Source organism: Centruroides vittatus, unplaced genomic scaffold (assembly GCF_030686945.1).
Source record: "Centruroides vittatus isolate TY-2023 unplaced genomic scaffold, ASM3068694v2 contig_352, whole genome shotgun sequence".
NCBI lineage: Eukaryota > Metazoa > Arthropoda > Arachnida > Scorpiones > Buthidae > Centruroides > Centruroides vittatus.
Genome location: NW_027122175.1, coordinates 1,338,900 through 1,363,640, shown reverse-complemented (window position 1 = coordinate 1,363,640; position 24,741 = coordinate 1,338,900). Strand labels below are relative to the sequence as shown.

At 37.3% G+C, this 24,741-nt stretch overlaps 1 protein-coding gene and 1 long non-coding RNA gene across 6 annotated transcripts in view; one reads left to right on the top strand and one right to left on the bottom strand.

Moving 5' to 3' along the window:
• Nucleotides 1-1,932: 1,932 nt before the first annotated feature.
• On the bottom strand, nt 1,933-13,991 carry LOC136974647 (uncharacterized). Of its 2 annotated transcripts, none has more exons than XR_010880672.1 (3): nt 13,620-13,991; nt 4,142-4,280; nt 1,933-2,189 (listed from the first exon to the last, which is right to left on the bottom strand). It is a non-coding gene; the product is annotated as an uncharacterized lncRNA (long non-coding RNA). The 2 variants fall into 2 exon arrangements; XR_010880673.1 differs by lacking the exon at nt 13,620-13,991 and adding an exon at nt 5,261-5,425.
• LOC136974646 (iroquois-class homeodomain protein IRX-6-like) overlaps nt 7,267-24,741 on the top strand; it is a 54,103-nt gene continuing 36,628 nt past the window's right edge. Inside the window, exons 1-2 of one of the 4 annotated variants that reach the window (XM_067269575.1) lie at nt 7,267-7,330; nt 19,912-20,202. In XM_067269575.1, the coding sequence (XP_067125676.1) occupies nt 19,918-20,202 (285 nt within the window). In that variant the 5' untranslated portion in view covers nt 7,267-7,330; nt 19,912-19,917. Of the gene's footprint in view, nt 7,331-16,689; nt 17,177-19,117; nt 19,592-19,641; nt 19,793-19,911; nt 20,203-24,741 lie in introns of those variants that run through there. The other 3 variants (XM_067269573.1, XM_067269572.1, XM_067269574.1) reach the window with 3 other exon arrangements.

Genomic DNA, 24,741 nt, shown 5'->3' with positions numbered 1-24,741 from the left:
TTTTACGTCTTCAATGCTCTATTTGTAGGTAGAATATTTTTTTTCTTTTTAAAACCTCCCTACTTATAGGGCTCATTATATATTAAGCTTCGTACATTAGCGTGTAATTATATCCCCATTATTCGTATGCATATATACGAGTGATGCTACTTCTCATCTTGAAACAGATAAATTTTGATGATGGATCCAATATTTTGAGGAGGGTACAGAAAGGAAACAATACAAAATGTTTTACTACCTGAAAAACCCACAGAAGGGGAAGCAGCTGCGTCTCGCGCACCCCCCCCAATTCTACCTCTGGATCGAGTCTCTTAAACGATTTAGGTAACTATAAATAAAGAGGATAAGAATGTAGCTTATGTTAAGTCATAAGGCATAAGTTTCGACTTTAAAAAGCATCTTAGTTAAGTGAAAAACAGCAAAAATTCGAGATGGCCGAACACGTGGAGCAACACAGACACAAAACAAACATTTCCCACCGAGACTCGGCGGGCAGTGGAGACGTACTCACTGTGGGGTCTCCGAGGACCACGATGGGAGCAATTTAGACGAGTGTAACTACGGATTCCTATCTTCGGATTTGGAAAATGATAGTAACGGTATGTTCCCGCATTATCGACCCCTCTACACCCTCATAACTTATTATTTTCCCCCTCTTAATTATCCCCACAACAACCTTTCTGCAAGACTCAAAAAAAAAAAAAAATTCTTTAAAAAATAACCTTAAAAATCTTTCAAAATCCTCAGCATCACTTAAGGCTAAAGGCCACTTAAAGCTTCGTATCATGATAATCTAAAGGTCACTTAAAGTTTCAAGTCTCGAGGATTTTAAGTTACTTAACCTTAAAATCTCCAAGATCTTTAGAGTTTAAAATGACCTTTAGATCCTCAAGATACGAAAGTGACTGAAAATTTAAAAAATTTTAAGGATATTTTCCGACTTCTAATCATAAAATCCCAAGATTTAAGTGACCTTTACATACCTTAGAATAACTTGAAAAAAAATGGATTTTAATAAACAAGACGTTAACGTTTGTAAAAAATATATATACATAAAGATGTATCATTCAAACTCACGTTCATCGAATGGATTAAGTTAACATTAAAGACTATAAAATGTATGTTCGATCCCCTTGAAATATATATATATATCATCCAACCATTAGGCATCCGAGAAAGAGAATATAATAATTGACGGGTTTCCTGCAGACTCCTCAAACAGTTCTGCATATATACATATTGTGTATGAGGGTTAAGTGTGATAGATGGAAATTTAATGTAGACCCCCTCTCCGCAGTAATGTGATGAATCAGATAGAGGAGGTTGCAGTGAGTTTCGAGGGAGAAGCTTAAAAAAAAATAAAACAGAAAAAATTTAGTTAACAGACAATAGAGGATTAGAGGGATAAAATAAAGATTTAAATTTATTTTTATGACCATTTTCTTACCTAATTTACAACCCGATGTTAATTATTTAAAAACTTTAAGTTTATTTTATCAAAAATCAAGAAATTTCTAGGATTATATCAATTTCTTTTTTCTAGAAATCATTTTTCTAGAATAGAAACGTGTAATTTCTTATAATAATACGAAATCGATTTATTTTCTCTTAGTAATTGATCAATTTTCTAAACAGTAATTGTAATTGATTTATGTTTTTAATTGTTTGAAAATTAATCTTTTTATAATAATTTCAAATAATTTTCTAGAATTGAAACGGATTATTTTTCTAGAATTCTTTTTTAATAAAAGATAAAGGTTTTGAATGAATTTATAAAAAATTCGATATATTCTAGAGATTTATAAAAAATTATTATAATTTTAAGAGCATTTTATAAGCGAAATTATTTAAAAATAAATGAAAATTCAAGAGTTTAAGATGCAATAAAGTAGAAAGCCAGATGATAGAATATATAATGACAATGTTAAACAATTAATACATGCTTATTGAGGGATATAGATGATGAAGAGCAGAGTAGCGACGATACGCCAAGTGGAACATCTAATAATAGCGAATGTTACGCCACCTTTCGGATTAATTCGGTACTTGAAGTTGCGTGACGTCGATAAGAAGAAAGGTAAGACTAATTAGAGAAGAAGACCGGTTTGACAGCTGGCGCCCTCTGCCGTCTGAAGAAGCCATTTGTTGCACATTACTCAGCATGTCTCGTGATTGCACTTCCTAACATGCTACAAAAAAGAAAAATAATTAGATATTTAATCATTTCTCGCACTTACAATCGCTATTATTTTTACTTGGCGAATATTTCGCAGGGTAAATAATTTATCCACCAGGCGAATAACGGGTTGGCTGCATGTATAAAATTCATATTTATCCCACTACTCGATGTTACTTTGCCGAAATCTGAAGAAGTAAGTGACCCTTTCGACATTTGTAGAGAGCATTCTCTATAAACTTGCAGTAAGGGGAGGAGATTGAGAGAAGTGTATATTGCACAATGCCCCGAGCGGTTCCATCAGGTGAAAAATAAGACCCGAGTTAGAATAATAAAGTAGCTGACCAATCTGTTACTTCTCTTATATCTGTCCAAACGTCACCTGCAGTGTCAGAGGCTGTAGAGGATTTACAACCTTTTAAGACTCACCCGTGATGCTTACAGGAAATTACAATAGTGTCTCGCTAATAGACGTCGACTGTAGATGTTCCTCGACCCCTGAGGGACCGTATCCTAATTACACGCCTCCACCCCAAGGGAATTTAATGTCACGTGACAGTGGAGTAATTTAGTATGCTCTCGTGCGGCCCGTATTAAACAATGGAACCGGCTGTCTGTCCCTACGAGAGGAGGAGGTGTTAATGTATCCGGACAACGTCCAAATGTTGGCATTGTCTTGGGACATATGTGGAGTGCGGAGATGCTATATTGCAGGCGTTTCGTTGGCAAATGGAATTCGTCTGTCTGAGTATTTTCCAATGTCTGGCAAAGTTTAGTTAATGTTGTCGACTTCATTTTTGTTGTTACTAACAATTAAATGGATGGAAATTGATAATTAATTTGAATTTTTACTCAAAAATTGCTTTAATTTCTCACTTCTAAAACACGAAGCATCGTTTGCAATGACTTTTTCTAAAAGATTTACACATTCAAAAGAGCGGAATGTCTTTAAAAGCGTTGAAGATAATCGCAAATTATATAAAACTGTGTTTTAATTTTCATAATTTCCGTTCGATAACACGTGAAATATTAATAACATCCCAGAAGATTAGAAACGTTGACACGCTAAATTAACACGCGCAATATTTATTCGAAATTACAATAATTATAAATGAACTCTCAACACTTGTTACTCGAAGAGTATTTAAAACGTCTCAATAATAGAAGCACCCCCCTTTATTATCACAGCAACAACTTAACACCTTCTCTCAGGACCTGAACTTTCTTTCTTGCTACGGGGGGATGTTTCGAAGAGATTTATGAATGTTTAAATAAACAAAACGAGCGCAGTACTCTGTGATCAGTACCCAAAGCCGCCCTTAAGGGTAAGTAAGTGCCGTTAAACACGTTTCCAGATCAAAATAAATTATAAAAATGGTAATATATACAAGTATTTAGAACATGCTTCTCTGTCAAATCCTTGAAGCATTTGCTCATCAGGAGAGTACCATTAACATCCCTCTTTCCAAATTTGGTAAGGGTCATCAGGAGGTGTTATCTTTCGATTTTTCCACATTGCTCCTCTTCTCCAGGTTTAGGAAATCACTAGTAAGGGAGGACAAAAAAACGGGGGTAGTCCCTAATGCCCGGAATTCTCAAGAGGGGATTCGAAATCTTAAAAAAAGTAGAGGAGAGCCATTTTTTAAGATTCTGTCCGGCTAATTTCACAGCCCAATCGTCGCAAGCGGTACAGGGATTGGCTGATAGATGTGTGATCGGACACCATCAAGGACAGCTAAATCATTTTCCACCCCGGTAGAAGAAACAGAGAACGGGGACACATAAAAATAAACACCTCTGACTCCCAACGGGTGTAGTAGTTCCCCCCTGGGAGTGTAACGTGCATCATAAAGGGGACATCGGAAAATGAAGGGCAGAATGACCAGACGGTGAGGTGAGGGAAATGGAGAGTTAGTTTTATGACGGTTGCTACACATTGGGGGAGAGAAACAAATCAAGACATACCGTCGTTGGGAGTTCGGTTAGAACTAAGTGATATTTAGTAGAAGAGAGGAAGAATAGAAGAGCTTGATTGCTGTTGTGGATAATCCTTCTGTCAGATGTCGGCGTTGTTTACACTCTATTTTTGATCGGGATGGATCTTCTATAATAATAAAACATTATCTTGATGTGTACAGCCTTTAAAATATCAAAAAATTTGCAATTTATTTTAAAATATATAAACAATTCTCCATAAAGTATGACAGAGAGTACTTATTTTTATTCAAAATAAACGATCAAAAATTACTTTTCTGCTATAAAAAAACGTATTTTAAAATTATATAAACATAATTTTTATTTAATTTTAGAAAAATATTAATTTAAAATACAGATTTAGTAGCAAGAAGAGGGGTGACAATTGTGGAAAATAATTCTCATTCCTCTTCCCATGAAAGGTCATTTAAACAAATTTTTAGAATATTTATTAAGTTACATCATCTTTAATTCAAAATATTAAAATAATTTTATGTATATTTGCTCATATTTTAGTAAAATTTATGTTTTTTCTGCATATACAAACTACAGAAAGTGCATAACTTTACGCATCATTTTTCAGTAATTAATGATAAAAATATACAAACTTTCTTATACATTTTCTAAATATTTAAAGGAAAATATATTCTACACATTATTAAAATTAGAATATAATTTATATATATAAATAAAGAAATGATTTAATAGTTACAGAAACTGCATCGGTTGATACGAAAGACGTAGAGGAGGATGTAGAGAAGGATAAGCAGGAACATGAGAAATTTTTAAGCATCTATAACTAAGCGTAACTTAAGCGTGTTAATTAAGTTTTAAACGTTATATGTCACCTTACACTTCGATATAACGTCTAAAACTCGCGTTATAAGCGGAATTAATTCGCTTTTGGAGGCGTAAAAAATGACGTTTCCTTAATTATTTTGTGGATTAATGAAGTTTATCCCTTCTTCTACAACACAAATAAACGTTAGCTACATTAATATAAATGTTTAAAAGATTAAATCTTTTGAAGAAACTTCCTGCGAACAAAGAAAGAGAAGAACAGAAATAAGATCTTAGAAGGATAAGGAACACGAATAAAGCAATAAGTACCTTTAGTGTTGGAAGATGGTGGCGAATGTGAACTACCTCCTACCGATGCGGGCTTAGACCAAGATGAATCCTGTGTGTCTAAAATCGACCAACATCTATCAACAGAGGTCTGTTTGACCCCCTTGGGTTACTCGGACCGCTAGTTCTACCAGTCTCGCTCATCCGTTCTCATCTGCCCTCCTAAGTCCCCACTAACAGGTCTCGATATCCACAGCTAATGAAGAGTTATCGACGACCAGCGGGAGAAACCAATAACCTCAGGCCTTCAGCCCTTCTAACCGCACACACGACACTCAAGCGACAATGTTCTTGGACATTGGATGTGGAGTGTCCTACTAATAGGAAGTTTGCCACAGGCTCAGGTAAGCTCTCTTTACTTAAATTGTCGGCTCTTTCCACGTTATTTTTGTCCGCCATATCGGGAATTTTTTTCTACGACTTTCGGGTGTTTACGCCTAAATTTTGGCTCATTATACTGATTTTTTTTCGGAAATTTACGCACTTAATTCCTTAAAAGTTGGGAGTAGTCCGGGTGTTTTTCCCTTAACGGTGTAATAGCGTGTTTACTAAACGATATCTGCGCTGGAGATTGGAAATATTTTGTTTTATTTGTCGGATGATTCTTGTTTATCGACTGTTCTGACGTCGCTAATTTACTGTAAAACAGTAAATATCAGTTGCTATGAAACAGGGATATAAAAAATATCGATAATTTCCCCGTCTGAAAGTGTTTTAAGTGCGACTACATCTCGTTAGACTTCAGATAATTAAACTCTTAAGAAGAGAAAGGAAGGAAGGATAGTCGATGCTTCACCTTTGACCCTTCAGGCGCCGAAGAAGAGTGCTGGACACCATCAGACATCCCTTAAGCCCCCATAAGCTAGGGAAGTAGAAGGCAAAGTATGCGTCCGGAAGTTAATTGGCAAAGACAACCGATTTCCTGTCGCCTCGTCTCCACAAATCTGTAACTTCACCCTCTCCGGATGTGACGTCAAGAATCGGACAAGTCGTGGGTTTTTATTGGAATAAAATGGTGGAGTATTTCTACACTTTGTAAATAAACTTTGTACTTGATGTTTGATTAATCGACGATTGTTGTCACCGCAAGTGGGACGCATTATCGACAAACAGACCCTCTTCTTGAACAAACAACCATTGGATTTTTGAATTTTTCGAGCATTTCTAAACCCAGACAGCCTGGTATTGCTATAGATAACAAAAAATCTCATCTTTTGCTTAATTTTCTGTCATATTATCGCCGTAAACTGGGGTGGAATTATTTCAATTATCAAGATCTAACCCAGAGATATTCAACTGAAAACATCTCCAACACACTTCAGAAGATTCTAATCTAGAACTTATGAAATTTGTATAAAAATTATCAATTTATCGGGGGTAGACAATGACAAAAGTTTTATCTACGTTACTAACAACGCGACACAAACTTACCTGATTTCATAATATCATTTTGATAGGGGAGAGAAATGTGGGTGTTGGAAACGATTTCAGGTTTGATATCGGGGGTTTAAAATGCTCCCTTAACTAAGAAAGTGGCTTTAAATTAAGTTAAAACCTTACTTAACATAATAAACGATTGATTTAATGCATAAACCTTAAGTTTTGGAAGGTTTAAGCCTCCTAAATTTGTTCTACAACCATGCATCCTGAGTTAGCCTGAGTAGTAGGAGAATTAATTAAATTGCATTTTAATAACTAAAAAAATTTCCCCAAAATGCAAAATTTATAACTAGAAATTTTGCATTTTTGGGGTGTTAAATTACGTAATTTTGGATGCAAATTTTCCGCTGGAACTTAACCCAAGCGGGAATTATAACGAAGTTAATTGGGTTATAGCATATTTATTTATTTTTATTAATTGAAGCGGGTGTCATTTATTAAGGAGATATAAAGGACACAGACCGAATTGATATCTAAAGCGTGGGTAGTTTGCACAGTTGTTACAAAACGATAAAATCTGTCGGCTGTCTAAAGGTCTAAAACAACTTCGATATCTTTTCTACTTTTCTATAATTTCTGTTTGCATCCGAAGATAAAGATGATGCAGCAAAGGTCAGCAGATTTATTATTGTTATTTTTTTTAATAAACACTTTCCTGAAACAACGATGCAGAAAGCTGAGAGAAAAATGAAGAAGTTTGCACTCTTCTCCTATTTCTGTAAGTAGAAATATTTGATAATATCTAAGAGGAAGGGGCAGGAATCGCGTATAACGCGCGCTACAAGTGCTGGAAAAGCGTGCAAAATTAGGAAGATGCAGCAAAGTTTAATATACACGTCGCAGAAAATGGCAAAGTGTGCAGCTTTCTTCTACTCTTATTGTAAGATATTTAATAATATCCTTGCAAAGTGTAAGAGGAAGGTGAGGAAAGCTTGTATAATGCGCTACACACTTACAAATGCAGAAAAATAACGCAAAATTAGGGAGATAAAGACGATGCGGCGGAGGTTAAACAATTTATAAACAGTGAGAAAACGTGCAGAGATGGCAAAGTGTGAAACCTTCTCCCGCTTTTTATAAGTAAAATACTTAATAATACGTAAGACGAAGGTGGAGGAAGAGCGTATAATGCGCTGCTCACTGACGAAAGCAGCGTGTATCGTACTTTAAGTGGAGTAGCAAAAGTCAAGGATGCTGCAACGGATCCGAAAACCGATAATGACATTGAAGTCGGAGGATGGGAGATTATTAATATACAACGACCTTGCCTTAATGCGTCGATAGCGAATGTTGAGTTGGTGGTTGGTGGATGTCGATGATGTCAATCTGCAAGTCATTTGTCCACCCACGCTTTTTCTTCTTCTCGGTGATGGACGCGAAGCAGAGGTTGTCAGATCGATGCTACAACATATCGAATTACCGACCTACATAACGTGACAAATACTTTTTACTGATTGATCGAACAAGTATTAATATTAAGCCATCTGTCTTGCAAACTCCAACTGTTTATCTAAACACGGGCTTGTTGATGTACCGCCTTTCCATAAACGGAAGAAGTCAAGTAGGCATGCCAGACATACCAGCTACTTAAAAAGTTTAAGCGGGGGTGCAACCTGTTGCTCGCCTGCAAACCAGATTTACCTTTAAAAATCCCCCCGTTTTAACGTGTTTACACCTCTATAAGAGGGGATGCGTCGTCTCTTCCCCTCTCTCTATGATGATAGATGCTGAGCGAGTATCTTCTTAAATACGGGGGGACGTCGGAGTGTTGAAAACGGATGAAGTATCGAACTTTTTTCATTCCCCTTCTAACCCCCTGTACAAATGGTATGGGCTGTTAGAACTGGTGACGTTTGTTTCGGTAATGACGTCTTTCTTCTTACAAATTAGGACGTTAAGGAGGGGGTTAGTCTTTGTAGTTGCGGGTTTTTAGATGTTTAAACAGTTCCGAAAGGACCTTATCGATGGTTTTGATGAACTATTAACCGACGGAAGAATTTCAAAGAGGGTTTTTGTTCTTGAGAAAACAGTTAAGGGGGGACGGTCATTACACGTGAGTTATGTAAGTCACGCGCTTTCGCTTGATACGTATTTTAGTTTTAAATATCATATAATATGAATTAAAACTCAATTTTTATACACAGGAGTCTACTTTAATGCTATTTATTTAATTATTTTTCTCTTAAAATTTCCCTAAAACCTTTAAAACTTCCCTTAAAGTCGATAAATTCACTAAAAAAAAATTCTGTTTCTTCGATTCAAACGGTAATAGATTTTATATAAATTAATTTTCTGAACAATTAACGTTTAAGCTATTAAAAAACTTTTAAAAAATTAAATTAATTAAATTAATTTAAAATAAAAACTTTTCGATTCGTTTTTAAAGCTTGATTCGGTTTAAATAATCGAAGAATAAAGTGAAATTTAAATTTAAAAACACATTTGGCTTGAAATTTATTTTAATAACTTAAAAATTAAGCTACATTTTAAGCTGTCGCGTTATATAGGTCGGTAATCTTAATTGCTTAAAGTTTGGTTCAGAATTAACTCAAAATTTCAAAATTTGGCTAAGAATTTAACCTTAAAAACTTAAAATTTATTTTAGAGAAACTTAAAATGTGCGTTAAATTTGTGAAAAAAAATCTAAAACGGCTAAAATTTACCTTAAAAAATCCTAAAATTTAGCTGAATTTTCCCTTAAATTCATGAAAATTGACTAAAATTTACCTGATAAGGTTAAAATGTTGTTAAAATTTACTTAAAATACCTTAAATGTAGCTAAAATATAACCGAAAATCGCGAAATGTAACTAAAATTTACCTGAAAAAACTCCTAAAACAGCTGAATTTTCCCTAAAACTCATGGCTAAAATTTGGCTTTAAATTTGACTAAAATTTGCCTTAAAAATCCTAATATGTGGCTAAAAAATCTAAAATTTAGCGCCAAAGTATCAAAAAATTAACTACAACAACGACAAATTTGGCTCAAAACGCAACTTCAACACGTACACACACACAGAAAAAAACCGAGAAGGGAGAAAACTTGAAATTTTAACAAAGGAAAAACAAGGAAAATTTAGGAACTTTACACAGAATTCTCCATTCCCCTTCACACTAGAAACAACTCAAAATTTATCACGAACGTAACGAGAACAAGATCGTTACGTTAACTGCGAAGATAAACTAGGTTCGTGAATGATAAGTAGTTTATATTTTACGGACGATTATTGAGGATTTGGTAGGACATAAAGTCTCGTTAGAAAAATGTCGGGTTAGAAAAACATAGAGACATTTGCCAATTAGTAGTTAAAGGCAGAAAGAGCTTAATAGTAGACCGACTTGTTAAATATAGTTCTCTGTTGTCATTCGATATTTTGGAAAGCTCCGCATCATTTTTAAAAGGTGACTGGTGCCTGGATGGCTGGACAAAATGTCGTCCCATTCACCCAATTATCTGTCTTATATGACAGTAAGGCGTGCCCCAAAAATGACTTATTAACACCTTGACTTTGCTTACATGTACACTTACAAACTCGATTATCTTAAGACTCTACACTTTTATATACAATTTAACCCGAAAATTAAAGCTTTGGACGTGTTTAGAAGTTTGTTTTCGCCTGTTAAATAGGAAAATGTGCCTTAATTTAAAAAAAATCAAGTTTCGAGTTGTATTTTTTGCATGAATTTTTGGTCCTAAACGTCTCAAAATAGCGAGATTCGATTCATTTAGAAGATAATTTTTGATATCTTTAAGGAGTTACAGACAGACAAGCTTCTATAAAATGGATGTAAAACGCGAACTAGGCTAAATCTGAACATTTTAATGCTAAATTTAAGGAAATTTAAGACTTTAAGGCAGAAAACAACACGGAAAATGGCGCCTGTGAGTTATACAAGTAAACATTTTTTAAGCCCTCTAACTTCTGGGCGTTAGAATAAGGGTTTAAAATTGCACAAAAGGTATTTTATCTTTCCTAATTAGAAAAATAGCATGCATGACCTTTGCTAAAGGCTGCCCATTACAAGTTTATGAGGTATTAAAAAGAGCGTTAAATTTCACTTAGTCTATTGTCTTTACTCCGCATAATAACAACTGATTTATAACAATAAATAATTATGAAATTTTTAATTAACTTCGACCCATTTAAATATGAATAAATCTAATTTAAAAGTACAATTTTTTCGGTCTACTACTACAAGTTAATTAACTGTTTTCTAGAAGATTTATAAAAACAAGTCTGTTGCGATCCGTGTGTGTGTGTGTGTGTTGCTCGTGGCGTAATTTGATGACTTTCAGGGACATTCAGGTAGCGAAAATTCACGTGAAAAAACGTTAATTTAACTAGAAAAATGTCCGGTGTCAGTGTGGAAATGATATTCGGTAGCCAACACCCATGTGAAGCAGCAGTTTAGAGTTAAGAATCACAAGTTGGATAGCAACATGCTTAATAGCTACCTGTACTAGGGCGGTACCCTGTCCTCATCTAAAAAGCTACAAACAGCATTCTTTCTACTGTTAATTTCGTTTTCGCAGGTTTGATTTCAACTATAACTAGTATTTTTACAACCCCATAAAATTAGCAATCACGTCATTTCCCATTAAGAAAATCTTACTATCTTTCAAAACTGGAGACGGTTGATAAGCCCTTTAGTTTTTTTTATATTTTTTTTCCTTATTCACGCCGACTAGACGAAGCCTGAGGTGCATCCCCCAGGTAGGTAAGAACGTAAGGGACTAGAAAAAAAAATAGCAGAAGTTAGATAAAACGGACATTACTGATAAACTAAGAGTAAGAGTCGGAAGAGTGACCCGACGGCAACTTACACCATTTTTACTCAACGTACTTAACGACTACGGTAATGATGTGAAAAGCCACCAAACTGTTTACGAGGGACATTGCATTAGCTTTATTGTGTGTTTGCTGTTCTGGTAAATGGAAGAGTGTCGCTCGGAATGCCGACTCGCTTCCCTGATTGTGGTTACTTTAATGCCACTCTGTACCGGGATTCCTTCGCCGATTGCTTAATTTCGACAATGGAATTGGCGATACGATACCCAAAAACGGTTCCCGCATTGTTAAATCAATCGATATCAACAATTAAAACTGACTTCTGATGAAGGACACGTATTGGACTGATGGATTTCCAGTTATCTTACGAAGAAATCGAGCTAACGAGAAGTTATTAATAGCGTAATATCTTTAAAAATAGGAGGAAAAAACACATTTTTAATGATTAATAAAGTCTATTAAACGTTTAAAATTGTCAATCTAAGTTGTAACTAGGGTATAAAATATTAACAGGCCTCCTATAAAAAGAAGTAGAGCCACATAGGAAGGAAATGTTACGAATTGATGTGTAGCAGATACACGATAGTAAAAATATGTTATTTCCTGTTAAATATACACGATCGGACGAGAAAATATTTTATTATTAGTTATATTTATTGTTTGTATGCATTGTTTGGAGGATAATAAGGCAGAGGAAGAGCAGACGAAACAGGTGGTTTGGATCGTGACAGATGCTCTTGACAAGTTGATGCGTTATTAGTTGAAAAATTTATAGGATCCTTACTCGGAAATTCTTGCTTTTAAAATTCTTAATAATTAGATTTATAAAAGATTATTATATGTTGCACCTGTCGAATTTTGTTGTTATCAATGTTTCTTCGGATGAAACGTTCGGTTTATCTTTATTAATTTAATGCCACGTTGTTACTTTGGATGCTGTTAAAAAAACTTTTATAAACTATTTATAAGATAAAATCCATCTTAAAGCAACATGTTTGTACAATATATATGTGTTTATTAATGAATTTAATTGAGTTAAATTGGCTCCTTACACGAGAGGAATCTTTGTTTAGACCTATAAAGTTTGGCATCTCTGTGAAGAAGTTGTTTGATAATAATTTAACGACAGGAGAAGAGCTAAGTCGAATACAAAATAGGGCCTCTGAGAACAATTTAGTGCTTAAAATTAGCATAAAATCGAGAGCTTTCTGAATAGATCTTTAATAAACGAGTGAAATCACATTCTGAGAGCTAAAAACTGTATGATTCGAGCGGCAAACCTCGAAAATATAAGCCGCATTGTATCGACTCCAGCATACCAAGTAGGGTGAAAAATTCACAGTTCTCACGTTAAAGACTCCATTAATGACATTTCTAACTTATACTTTCGTTTAATTAACGATAAACATTTTAATCCTTAAAATAATCTAATCGTAAACACCCTTTTCCTGTCGCATCAAAGCGTTTCGTCGTAGGAGGGTTTCAAAAAAGACATTAATCAATCTCGACTACTTACATTCACCTATTTAGCATTCCCTGGATTTGTTAAAAAAATTTTTTAGAACTTCATAAATAAATCCGATAAGGCTGGAAACACAATTTAAACATCGTCTAATAGCTCTATAAAGTGGAAAAAATTATATAAAAATAAAGAAGAAACGGTTATTATAATTGTAATATTTAGGAGAAGATTCGCCACTTAAACACTCCGATAACCGTTTGAAGTTTTTCGAGTAAACATCTCTCTCACCCCCCATTTTTTAGAGGAGAAAGTACAGATTGCAGCAGCAGCACTTGCAAATTAAAGAAGGACGAAACCATTATCCCGCTATCAAATCGCTTTTCTAAATGATACAGAATAATGACAAGAGAAGAAGGGTCGTTAAAGCTTTACGTCTCCCCTCCTCTTTTAAAAAGCTTCAACCATTTTCCGGGATGCGAAACTACGATTTGGAAAGTCTACCCTTAGTTCTTGCATCGTCAATTACATCATAATCCCAGGCTGTATGTTTGTATGTGTGCTTGTATTTCTGTGAGTGTGGGACTCGAAGAAGAAGTGAAGAAGGGGATAAAAATATACTTGAAGGAGAAAAAGAAAAAAAAAATACTAACCCCTGGCCATTCATCTGTATGCAGCGGCTGTTAAGTCTCGTCCTCTAAATCACGGACTAGAAGGGTAGCAAGTAGTGAGGGTGTTAAATGCCGGTTAGTTTTACAGTCACCTCGGGAAAAATTCTTCCATTCCGTTAAAACCTGTACCGCCGGACGATATATTATGTTGTATGGCCTACTATGTCTTTCTTACCTGCATCTAACGGCAGTGATTCTGTCTGCTCTGTATAATTTGTCTTCTATCTTTACCCCCACAAACTTCACAAGTGTTATCTATCCCTTCTAGTATTTCTCAGTTTACATGCGCTGTAGAAGACCCTGGAATAATATGAAAGCATGCAGCAACTTCTACACATGTTTACAATGGATTATTGCTTAGAAAACGTTGATTTATTTCGATTATTAAGTTATTCGTAATTTAAATCTTCAAAAACTTAATTTAAAACAAATTTTTTTCGATTATCTTTATACTTTTTACACATCCAAAGCTCTCTTAGAACCCTTAATATTTAAAATTAATCTGCGAGTCAATTACGTTTCGCAAATTCGTGATATCTCCTACGGGGGACTTCAGAAAAATTTAAAACTTTCTTCGAATTTTCACTCAATTCTTGCAAAAAAATCCCTAAAATAATACTGCAATATGTAACTTCGAAATTTATAAGCATTTAAATACGTAAAAATAATGCAAAACTTTGATTTTTGCGGGATTTATAAATGTACAAATCTTCGATTCAATGCATCAAGATATTAGAAACATTTAATCAAAAATCATTAATACAAGGCCTTAAATATTGATAAGAGCTCTAGCACTTAGATTCATTTAAAATAATTAAAAAGAAAATACATTAATGTTATCACTCGTAGAAAAAAAAATGGCGATACTAATTTAAAAATCCTATTAAAAGTTTGATAATTATCTTATCCATCAACTACATTAAAAGATAAATATTATCTTAAATTAAAAAAAAAATTATCAGTAAAATGTTAAGTAAATTGTAAGTCGTGAAATTAGTTTTAAAATAAAGTTTTAGATATAAAAAATTTGTAGTTTACAACCACAGGAAGAAGAGGATATAACAGCTAGTTAAGCGGCCAAGTAGATAAGAACTGCGATAAGGGGACCCAGGCCTGAGAAAGTTAAGCAATGACAGGATGACTTAGGAACCACTACGCCTAATTTTGCCATAGAGCCTTTTGATGTGTCTAAACCATACCGAAATCGATCGATGATGGCAACACTTCAAATCTGATACTTATCCATCTGGTGGCGCCATCTGACGGGAAGATTTCTCGAAACTTCACCGAATCGCCGCTAGAGGTCGGATGGTTTTTATGAGGTTTAGTCGCCGATCGCTAATGAGAGAAATCGCGTGACCTCAGGGCTCCATTCCTCCAATCACACTCGATTTTTATCTAAGGTGTAATTATAGATGCCGAAAGTTTGCTTTCTTATCATTTTTGCTGCATTTCTCTATAGTATTTTTTTACGAGGGGCGTGTAGAAATTAAAATTTTGCCTCAACTAACACGTGATCATCTATCGACTTGCTCGCTCTTCCCTCATAAATAATATGAATATTTGTGTATAAATAAAATAAATTAACGAGTAAAATCGTTCGGGATTCGCGTAAATTAATTTATGAATCTTGAAAGATCCGAGATTAATTTATGCCCATATTTATTGGGCTAAAAAGTTAAGTCCGGTATCGGAGCCTAGATTAAAATTAAACTCTCGAAGGTCCGCCAGGGGGGTTGAAATTAATTAGGCTTTATGCAAGTCACGTGATGGCTCATCGTTCTTGTTCGCCCCCTCAGATTAACGTTAATCCCGTTTGGAGATTGAAGTGTTAGCCATACAATTCGGCACGAAGAGAAGAGTACCCAATATCCATTTACGGCCCGGTGTTGTTTTTTAGGATGGCTTGATGGCAGCATTTACAAGATCGGTGGCCCCCGCAAGCGACTATGACCGGGTAGAAGGGGAGGAAAAAAGTGCAGGGGGCCTTCATCCAATACGCTCCCTATCGACGGAGAAAATTGAAGGGAGTTTGTGGCCACCTTTCCCACAGGGGTCTGCGAAGCCGTAAATTCGACCAGAGGTCCAACTGGGTTCGGAGCAGCCATCACTCACCGACAAATTGGCATAACAATTTTCGTCTTCGGCCCGGTACAATTGGGCCCTTGGGAACAGTTCGCCAGGAAATTACGTCTTTGAGGAACCAAGACTAAAAAATAGAAAGCGAAATTTTTTTATCTTCTCTTTTTTACTCCTCTATCGCTCCTACTTCAATTTAGACAGGGAGGCTGTTTGGATCTTGTTCCCGATCGCCTGACCCATTTGTGTCTCCCAATTGACCCAGACGTAGGGCCTAAAGAGTGTCGCATCACGTGGTCAAAGATTAAACTGTCTGCTTCGCCCACAGGACTGATGGCGGCGCTTTTGCCGACACCCTGCAGCCGTCACGTGACACGCAAGTTATTGTATACTACCCTCACGCGACATCAAAACCGGAGTCGCTCGAACGGATACAAAAGTTTGGAGCTAGAGGCACGCCAAGTAAATAAAAAAAGGGGGAATTAATTTATGGGGGAGAAATAGGGAATCTTTCTTTTGAAATTAAAAATTAGGAAAGCGAGAGCGCCCCCACGATTCTAGAAACGACAAGAGACACCTGACAAAAGAGGAAAGTAACAATAGGAGCTGGTAACGGGCCAAACAGACCGAGCATTAAAACGGTCCTGTTCGATTTGCACATCTCGTTGACGACAAACGGAGGAAGAACTCACAGAAGGACAACTGGTACGATCCGCTGTTCTACAATGGCCGATGTGTTTGGACAGGAAGAGAGAGAGAGGTAGAAGCTATTGTGGCACATCCCGCTCTACCGTTCAGACAATGTCTCGTGTCCCCCCTACACCACCGCAGTGCTGTCAACTCGTCACCGACTTTACTCTGCTTACATTCATGCTAATTTGTCCAACGTGTCTGGCGCGCGGCCCCGACTAGGCTACCGTTGGACGCCCGCCCGTCATTCAACGGACGTTAGCCAACCAACTGACGGATCTCGCTTCACCTCATTGGTTAGTTCGGCACGCGACGTCCCGCACCGGGGGCGGAGCCGAGAGTGAGTCGTGCGTCGGCGACCTCGACGGAGAAGTGCAGTAGTGAACGGGACGACAGCGCCACCTATGTGCACTAAGCGCAGTCTCTCGCTTCTCGTCAAGTGGTTGGGACGTTTTCACGTGGTTCCACTAAAGTTGTTTTTTGGACTAACTGGCCATGAATCTGGTTGATATCTACCTTTCGTCCACATAGTTTCCAGGCAGTGCTACCGATTTTCTACAGTCGCCGACCAGATATCACCTTTTTGCCCCCCTCCCTCCACCACCAAAAGCACCACCGTGTCTTCGCCAGGGACTGACGGCAGGGACTCGGGGGCCAGCTGTGAAGGGAGGGCGAGTCCCTGCGAGGGACAGACCGCATGTGCAACCAGCAACATCTCTAAGATGTCATGTTCTCAATTCGGCTATACCGGTAACCCAACTACCACCCAGGTAAGTTGCGTGCCTTGCTTCCAAACTTCAACTCGCGCTCCCTTCTACCACCCGCGGGGGGTTCCGTTTCGGTCGGGAGGTGTTCTGTCCGACACCCAAGTCATCCCCGAGCTGCGGTTCCGGCGGGTGGCCGAGTCCTGGAAAACCATTTTGCGGTGGAGACCCTCCTCCGTCCACCCCACCAGAAAGGAGGTTTTCGTGTGCCACGCAACTCCGTTCCTCTCCTTCCACTCGCACAATTTTTAACTTTGCAACCACTTTTTTTCCTCGCAGAAACGTGCGGTCTTTAATTCGGTATACCGCTTGACCTGTTAATTTGTCGCAGGCTGCACATCCGCCATTCGTTAGATCGATAGTTGTGGCACATCGTATTTTTGCTCGTTATACCTAATTGCTGACCATCACGTAATGTCACACGCTGCCAATGTTAGGCAGGGAACGGGTTTTTAACACGTCAACACCGTCCGAACTGGCAGCCTGCTGGGACCGAATGTCGTTTGTCACTTTGTACCGATGGACGTCCCGGGAGCGGGCAGTCCACCCCAAAATACCGGGAAGAAACTGTACCAACGACTGTTTCTACGCTTCACTTTGATTTCCATTAGGCCTAAGTGCGTTAGGCCTTCGCAGAAAGTCCTCATCCAACTTTTCGTATGCTGATGCCAACGTATTCGTCACTCGAACGGGTCAAAGCTTGGTGAAACGTCATCCTTCTACCTCGAGCGTCGTTTACCGTGCCCCCAACTTATACTTTATTATTATATTTTATCGATAAAATTGCATTTTCGTATCCGTTTCCCTACTTAAAATCGAATCAAACTTACTTAATTTTCGAGGCCTAAGGCCTACTTCTCGAATTAAAATAAGGCCTACGTTTTAGCCAGGCCTAAAGTAAATCCGAATTGCATGGTTCTGTTATATTTACACTCTTTATTGCAAGGTGTTCTTTTCATTTGTTTATGATACTTTTGTTTATATTTTAAAAATTAGGGCCCCCATTTTTATTAGAATAAGCTTAGTTTTAATACTTAACTCTCTTAAGTTATTAGCAAACTCCGTAGAATTAAGGTGGACCGGTTACAGATTTTGGAGCATAAAAAACCTTTTTAACAGCCCCTCAACTTAATTAAGTTTGTAGATAACACTAAATAAAGTTTGTTTCCGTTCTCTTAGTTCGTTTAGCGGGTGTTTAAGGTCATCTTGTTCTAGTTATAGTTGTAAATAACCGAAGCTTAATAATTTATTAGGGATACGAGGAGCAAAAACGCATTTGACCAACAAACGGGATTATAAAATGGGAAAACTCTTTAACATAAGTAGGGAGGAAGAAGGGTAAGTTGATAACAAACTGACTTTCGGATAAGACCCTCGCCTGAATCAAACATGATGGTATTGACATCTGTCACCATTGGACTTTCACAAATCTGAGAAATCCTTCAACTGCTTCCGACAAACACGCAGATGCCCGCCTCGGGGTTCGCACTCTCGTTATATAGAAGAAGGAAAAAAAAGGAAGAAGAAGATGGACCTCGGGCGAATGTGGCCCATTTGCTGCATACAAGCAGATGTATTGGATTAGCTTGGCTCTCTTAAGTCGACAAACGTTGGCAATAGGAGGCCTGACCACTGCTGCCCTCTATCGCCGATATTTCTGGTCCTCGTAGACGTCTATTGTGCTCGACTCTCTCTTGTGTGTGTGACGAATGGAATTCAGAATCGGGTTTAGTCCGATTTATCATAAACTACTATGGCTCTCTTTAGAGAAGAGACGTTCGAAAAAGAAACGCTACCGAAAAGAAGCGGAGGGGTCGACAAAACCAAATCTCCTTTCAAATCCGAGAAAACGCTTCCGACCTGTAAAATTCAGGTTTCCACACAATAAAAATACATAAGGCATCAAGCTAGCTACCTGCATCTAGTGGATGGTGTAGGAGCCAAGTTGCGGGTGATGTCTTTCTTTACAAAACGCATGCAATTGGGACAGAATACAATTAAAATCTGGCCGAGACGACCCCCATCCGTGGCATAATTTCAATTTAATCCCGCGTTTATGGACGTCATTCGAAGGCCTTTTACTTAGGATGCGACGTCGGAAGATGTATATTCTCCATCTTAAAATACGAGGTGCGACCTCGTTTAGGGGGCCTTAATGAGTCGGAAAGCGGTTTGAGTCGTTTCCCAAGGGATAACTAGTTTTAAGAGCGTGGAAATTAGAAGAATTCTTTAATCCTCTACTAATAGCTGCGGTTCCGCAGCTGCTCTGGCATTGGTGGAGAGCATTAACATTTTATAGAGTAACTAATTGACTTAAAATACATTGTGGCTCCTTCTCTTCTCCCTTTTATAGTAATTCCGTCGATGCAATCTCTGCAACAGTTTCGCATCAACTATCCACAACATCGGATCAAATTCAAAGTTATTATTAATTTTTTTTTAAATCAAATTTACGCGTCATGTAAAGCCGTATAAGTGAAATGCTTAATGTTATGAGGGCACTTGAACGTCAACGATATCGAAAATCCGGTAATTAAACGAGATCGTGCCGTTCTCGTTGCCTTTTCAATCAACGGGTTCATCAGAGCACTACGCGCTTCGGAGGAGTTCAGTTTAGTTTAAGTGAGTTTCTGACTTATGTAAATGAATGTATCACGATATATTATAGTAAAGGGCCTAGAAGCCTTTCTGGCAGGTTGATCGAAGCTAATTTTACCATAATTTTTTTCTTTCTCTTTCAGCTGCTGATGGCTGGCCAGACAACGGGTCAGCAACTGCATGGGACCTCGAGTACAGCCGGACAACCATGCTGCGAGTCAGGTCGCCCGGTGATGACCGATCCCATAACCGGCCAAACTGTGTGTTCGTGCCAGTACGATGCCCAGTTGATCAACTATCAGCGATTGGCGGCATCCGGCCTGCCGCTCAACATGTATGGTACGGCGGCCGCTGCTGCAGCTGCTGCAGCCTTCGGTGGTGACCAAGGATTTCTTCCTTTAAGTGCCGAGCAGTCTGCCTTCTACTCGCCTTCAGTGAGTACACTTTATTTTCACTCATAAGACTCGAGCCTTCTCTAAACGAGGCCTCAAACCACGCTACGGCCTAGTGGGCCTTCACGCAAAGCGCAGGTATCTTCGAGAGTAGTAACAGAATTAAACGGAATTGCGCGATAGAAACGGGGGGAAGTTAAGATGATCAAATGATGTGCAATTTCGCTAAAATTCCTAAATGGGAGGAAGAATTTAAGGATCTAACGCTCTTGCATAAGAGCGTAACACAGCAAATTAGGATTGATTCGCAGTTCGTGAACACAATCGTTGACATCTTGGCAAACTGGATATATTTATAAAGTGCTGCTAAATCAATAATATAGAGAGATGCGGTTAAATAGTCATTCCCTTCCCACTTTCATCTCGGTTGTCGCTCGACTCCCCCCCTCCATAGGCTGCAGTAGTGTTAAGCGGGATTGCTGGTGTGTATATTCGTAATTATGAGGCCTAACCGGCCTAGGTAAAATATCGATCGGGTTGATTAAATTTATAACGTGGACCGATAGAAACTTATGGACTTGGCGGGGCTTGGCGCTGACTAATAATTTTATTAAATAGATTATTAGGTGGCCTATTTCGATATGCCTAATTATATAAATAAAGTATAATTATATTGAATTTAAAGACGTTTAAAGCTTGCACAGTGACCGGATTTTGTGTAAATTTAATTTGTATTAATCTCCTATATAATAGGAAACTTTTAGGCCTTCAAATGATTAGGCCTCAATAGGCTTAATTTTTCGGCTGTTTTAATGAATTTTATCGATTATGAAAGGCTCCGAAAGATTATAAAACTGATATATACTTAGTTTATTAGGGCTACGATCGAAATATATGGAGGGTGGTTTTAGAATTTTGTGACTTTTGTATACTCTCGTCTGTATTAGTTCGAGTATTGAAGGACGGTTAAAGGTGGAATTTACAACAATAGATAATGGTTAAACTATTCTAGAAATTACAGAGATAAACTTCTTTCTAATGGAAAAACCATACAGATCAGAGGTTATGAGGTTTTGTCACGTAGGCGTCCTGAAATCACGCTCTGTTCGTAATTTCGATTACGTCAAGCGTGTAGAAAGAGTGACATTCGCCATCTTGAAAGGGAGAATTGTTTAAATCCATCAAAAGACCATTTAATTCCTCGAATTGAACCAAGGCACAACTTCCATATCGACCGTTTCTGGGGCCTTCTAAGCTAAAATTTAGGAAAGTGTATCGATATATATATCCATGAAGTGACTACAGTAGAAATTATTTTGACGCCAGCTGTATGGAGATCGCATTTCTACCTGATGCACCACTGACTATAAAATAGGCCTAATATATTCTGGGACCAATTTTTAAGGCCATAATACTTAAACTTTATACAAAAGAAGGCTTTAAAGTTGAATTTTGTCTTCGTTCTAGGAACATGTATTGATTATTATCTCTACTTGTTTAGTAATTATGTTTCTCTTTCCGCATCACTTCATTCTTAAAATACAACGCAAAATTTTGGAATTTTGACTAAATTATTTGCTTAAATCTTTCTTCAACTTAACAAATACTTAGATCCAGGCCGTCTGACTTGTCTGTCTGTAGGCTAGATGACTACCGAACATTTCATAATATCTAATGACCTATTTAGACGGTATCAAAGACTTAACAAGGCCTTAATAGTTCTCCAATTACACTTAACTCGATCCTAGGCCCTAATAGGCCATTGTGTAAAAGCAATTTCAATTTATTATTTCACTCTAAACATTCGAAATTTCCACATTTTAACTCTCACAGATCGCTAAAATTTGTATCTAGTTAATCTTGGAAGTTTCGACAGTTTTAAGCAATTAACCCTAAAAGTATTAACAAAATTCTTCGCTCTAAACTTAAAAACAATAGCTTTCTGCAAACGAACTAAAAATCCCTAAAAATTCCCTACAAATTTGCTCGAAAATAAGCTTTAAAATACTTCAATATCTCTATAATCTACCTTAAAAATTCGATTATCTTTATAATTAACTTTAAAAAGTTTTAATGATTTTTCTACATTAACCTTGAAAATTTTAAGGGCATTCAATGATTAACCTTATAAATGTCATCAGTTCCCTACAGCAAGCTTTAAAAATCTTAACAGGTTTCTACAAAATAACATTAAAAAATCCCAGCAATTTCCTATTACTAAGCAGAAAATTTCTCGACAGTTACGTACGATTAACCTTAAAAACCTCGAAAATCCTTAAGGATAACCTTAACATTTTAGAAGGATTTCTTTATTTTTAAAGTATCACCTAATGATTTTTCTAATTTACAACTTTTTCAAGATGGCTACGGGCCGTTTATTATGGATTTCTGTGGCCTTCTATCAGACACGAACGAAACATTAAATCATTTTTCATATATTATTATTATTTTCTTTTTTATTTCTTGCCACGAACTGTATTATTTTTATGCCCGGTGGGCCAATGAGACGAATTCTACACGTTCAAAAAACCTTCAACACACGACCTAAAAGTAGGGTCGTCGTTTCGAGTGTTTAATTAATGATTTTCTACCAACAAACACTAAATTTCTATAAGGATAAACTAGTTTAATAAGGTTAAATTTAGAATGTAATTACTAAAAATAAATCCACGTGATGTAACAAAGGTCTTATCCTATTATTCAAGGACATTTTATTATCATTTCTAATACTTTCGATGGTTATTATCAGTAATGTTCTCTTAGCCTAGGTTTTTAGATAAAATTACGTCATAACTGTGAAAGATGGGAGGATAAAAGTTCGGCACCCTCTCCATCACATCAACACCTCCAAACGATTGTGCCATAAGTCAAATTTAGTCTAGACTACTTTTAAAAATGCCTAAACTTGTTATATCTTTAACGTCTCCTCTACCTGAATTGTCGATCCTTATTGGGATTTCATCGATACAGGGTCGAAAATTAAGATGTATTTTTATGCTTTGTAAAGGCGATTTTGTCCTTTAATAGCTCGCAAATTCGATTAAATTCGTCCAAGTGAACCTACTCCTTTCTAATTTCAAATCTCTCAATCCACGACGAGGTAGCAAAATTCTGCATTTTTAGTGATTTAAATTAGTGTAAATGGTGATAATTTTAAGTTTATTAAGCGCTAAATGGGGTGTATTTATCGATTTTGTCGCTGGTATATGATTATTTATGAGCTCATTCACGTGATAAGTTTATCCATTTAAGAATAAGTAATTAAAAACAATTTAGAGCATAGTTTTATCTCTCAATCACTTTGATTTTCAATAGAGTTTAGTTTAGAAAGTTTGGAACCTTCAATGGTTAAAATCCCTTTGCCAAAAAGCCCTTGACAAAGTTGGCGGACAGATATATCCCGACGACAGCTACAAGACCGTACACTCCAGGTAACTCCACCTCCGTCTTGTAACGACAGCGAACCCAGAGTGAATTTAAAAACACGAAACCGTCGCTCTCCAAATGGTAAACTTTGATTGACGGGCTGTCGTAAGTACGGAACGTGGGACCATGTCGGACAGGGTTCTGGTCTCCTGTCAACTTCCACCCCCTCCCCCGATCGAGGGTGGAGGAAGGGAGGGAGTGAAGTAGAGTTTTCTTGCCGCTTTCATCTGTAGAGGTGCTCCAAACGTCTGGACTTTTTCAAAAAAGTAAAGTTTGAAAAAATCGTCTAAATCACTGGGAAAAAAATGGGCTGTCTGCAATATATTCCTTTCCTCACTCATAATAAATTCAATGTATCGAACGGGTGGTGTAATTATTTAGGGAAAGGGGCTTTTCCAGTTTTTATGGGTTTAATTCATAATTTTCTGACGACCTTTCGAGATATCCTTTGTAGCAATTTTGTGGACTTATTAACTTTTAAATTTGATAGTTTTTTAGGGTTTGCAACGCAGCGGAATTTCACAGATTTACGTCAGGCCTTCACAGGCTACTTCACCTTATTGCTCTAGAGTTACAGGACTCGCGCGAGCAATCTTCCATCATTCATAACATATTTCTATACGTTCTAATATCCCCCTAGCATTAAAAATTCTGATAAAAAAAACCGCCAGATGAAAAAAAATGAGGGTGAACAAGTGCAATATCTGGCAGCCGTCAAGAGTCGTCAGATGGTGTACAAGGCGTTTAAATCTCTCATCCCCCGTTCGTCCGCCATTTTGTCAGCTGAGTTTAGATTGATATTCAAACGGAGAAACTAGAGCTTATTACTCGGAGACAGCTTGTCTGTCTCTAATTCCCCGTCTACTTTCTGCCAGATATACGGGGCTGTCAATAGAACTGTCTTCTGCGCCTCTCGCCAACATCTATCACGCTCCGGAACTGCAGCCTCCGGGGCGACGACAACAGCGCCACCCTGTATGCACTACCCCCTGGTGGGAAATTTGCTTAGATAGATAAAGAGTGGCTCAGCCCCAGGATGATGTCTCTCTTCTTTGTTTCGTGTTGCGGCTACGTAATAAATATACATACGTGGCTGATGGTTCTACCATCAAAGAATTGTTTCTGTTTTGGCAATATTGCGCCATTTTCTTCTTA